Here is a 1,344-nt window from a genome sequence, read left to right as displayed (position 1 = left end):
CTCCCCCCACAAGCCGAGGGGATTGGCGCACACAGCCCTACCCCCCAGACAGGCAGATATCCCCCAGGGCTGTGCCTGTGGTGCTTGTCTTGTTGATAGCGTGTGATGGTTGATTGGGAGTTGCCTGACTCTCTCTGTTGTGTGTGTAGGTGTTGGCGAAGCTGAGTTGTGGTTTGAACAAACCAAACCGTCAGACGGTGCTGCCAATGTGCTCCGTGCCAAGACTCTTTGACAGTCTGCCCATTTGCAAAATGTAAGTTTATTGGGAGATCTCGACTGTTTCTTTGATCGTTCACACGATGAAGGTGGTGCTGGCCAGGCCAGCGTTTACTGCCTGTGCCTAATTCCCCAGAGGGTAATGATGAATCAGCCACATGGCTGTGGGTCTGCAGTCACTTGCAGGCCTGTCCAGGGAAGGCTGGCAGTTTCCATCCCTAAAGGACATGGGTGACCCAGATGGGGTTTTCCAACAATCAGCAGTGGATTCATGGTCAAGCCCGACATTTTAGTGAATTCAAATTCCACCGTCAGCTGTGGCGGGATTCCGATTCCCAGAACATGACCAAGGTGTCTGAGTTAACGGGATAGCAACACTACAGTTGACCCTCACCTCCATCAGCGTGTGGGCTAGTCAGGATCACAGAGACATTGCTGCAGGGTGAGCAGGGATGGGGATTGAACATCCAGACAAGAAGGAAAATGTTTTGGAGATGTGTTAATGGTTAAAGGAGAAATTAACACAATAGGATGGATAATCTGGCAGTGTGGAATCTGTGGGTTCAGCTCAGAAACAAAAATCATGAGTGGGGCTTGTTTATAGAATCTCAAACAGTAAAGAATGGCATTAAACAGGAAATGAGAGACAGATGCTATATGCATGAATTTAAGCTGCAGATTGAGTAAATCAAATTCTTAACTCTACTGTGAAGGAGGAGTTGATGCAAGATGGTTTTTTGGACCAATACGTTCAGAGACCAGCGAGAGAACAAGCCGTTCTATAATGAGAAAGGAATAGTTGGCAGTCTAGTTATGTGAGGCCCCTTGGGGAACACGGATCATAATGTGCGAGGATTCCACATCAAAACGGAGAGTGATATATTAGTTTCTGTGACTAGGGTCCTCAATCGAAATGAAGGATGCAACAATGGTTTAAGGCATGAGTTGGCAAGTTATATTCCAAATATGTGGAATGAAATGATTTAAAGGGATGATGGTGGTAAGACAATGAGAGCACATGGTCAACTCCAACAGTTCATTCCTGTCTGAGGCAGAATTAAACCAGAGAGAGTGGCCTGACCATGGCTAACAGGGAAATTAGGGACAGTATCACATCCAAGAACTGGC

At 46.9% G+C, this 1,344-nt stretch overlaps 1 protein-coding gene across 1 annotated transcript in view; it reads left to right on the top strand.

Moving 5' to 3' along the window:
* Positions 1–285, top strand: part of LOC122546978 (DNA polymerase eta-like) — a 19,320-nt gene extending 19,035 nt beyond the window's left edge. Inside the window, exon 6 of the mRNA XM_043685579.1 lies at positions 150–285. Within this exon, the coding sequence (XP_043541514.1) occupies positions 150–257 (108 nt within the window). The 3' untranslated portion in view covers positions 258–285. The remainder of the gene's footprint in view (positions 1–149) is intronic.
* Positions 286–1,344: the final 1,059 nt, after the last annotated feature.

The sequence above is a fragment of the Chiloscyllium plagiosum genome, unplaced genomic scaffold (assembly GCF_004010195.1).
Source record: "Chiloscyllium plagiosum isolate BGI_BamShark_2017 unplaced genomic scaffold, ASM401019v2 scaf_7146, whole genome shotgun sequence".
Taxonomy (NCBI): domain Eukaryota; kingdom Metazoa; phylum Chordata; class Chondrichthyes; order Orectolobiformes; family Hemiscylliidae; genus Chiloscyllium; species Chiloscyllium plagiosum.
Note: the sequence above shows the minus strand (reverse complement) of the source record. Positions and strands in the feature narration are given on the sequence as shown.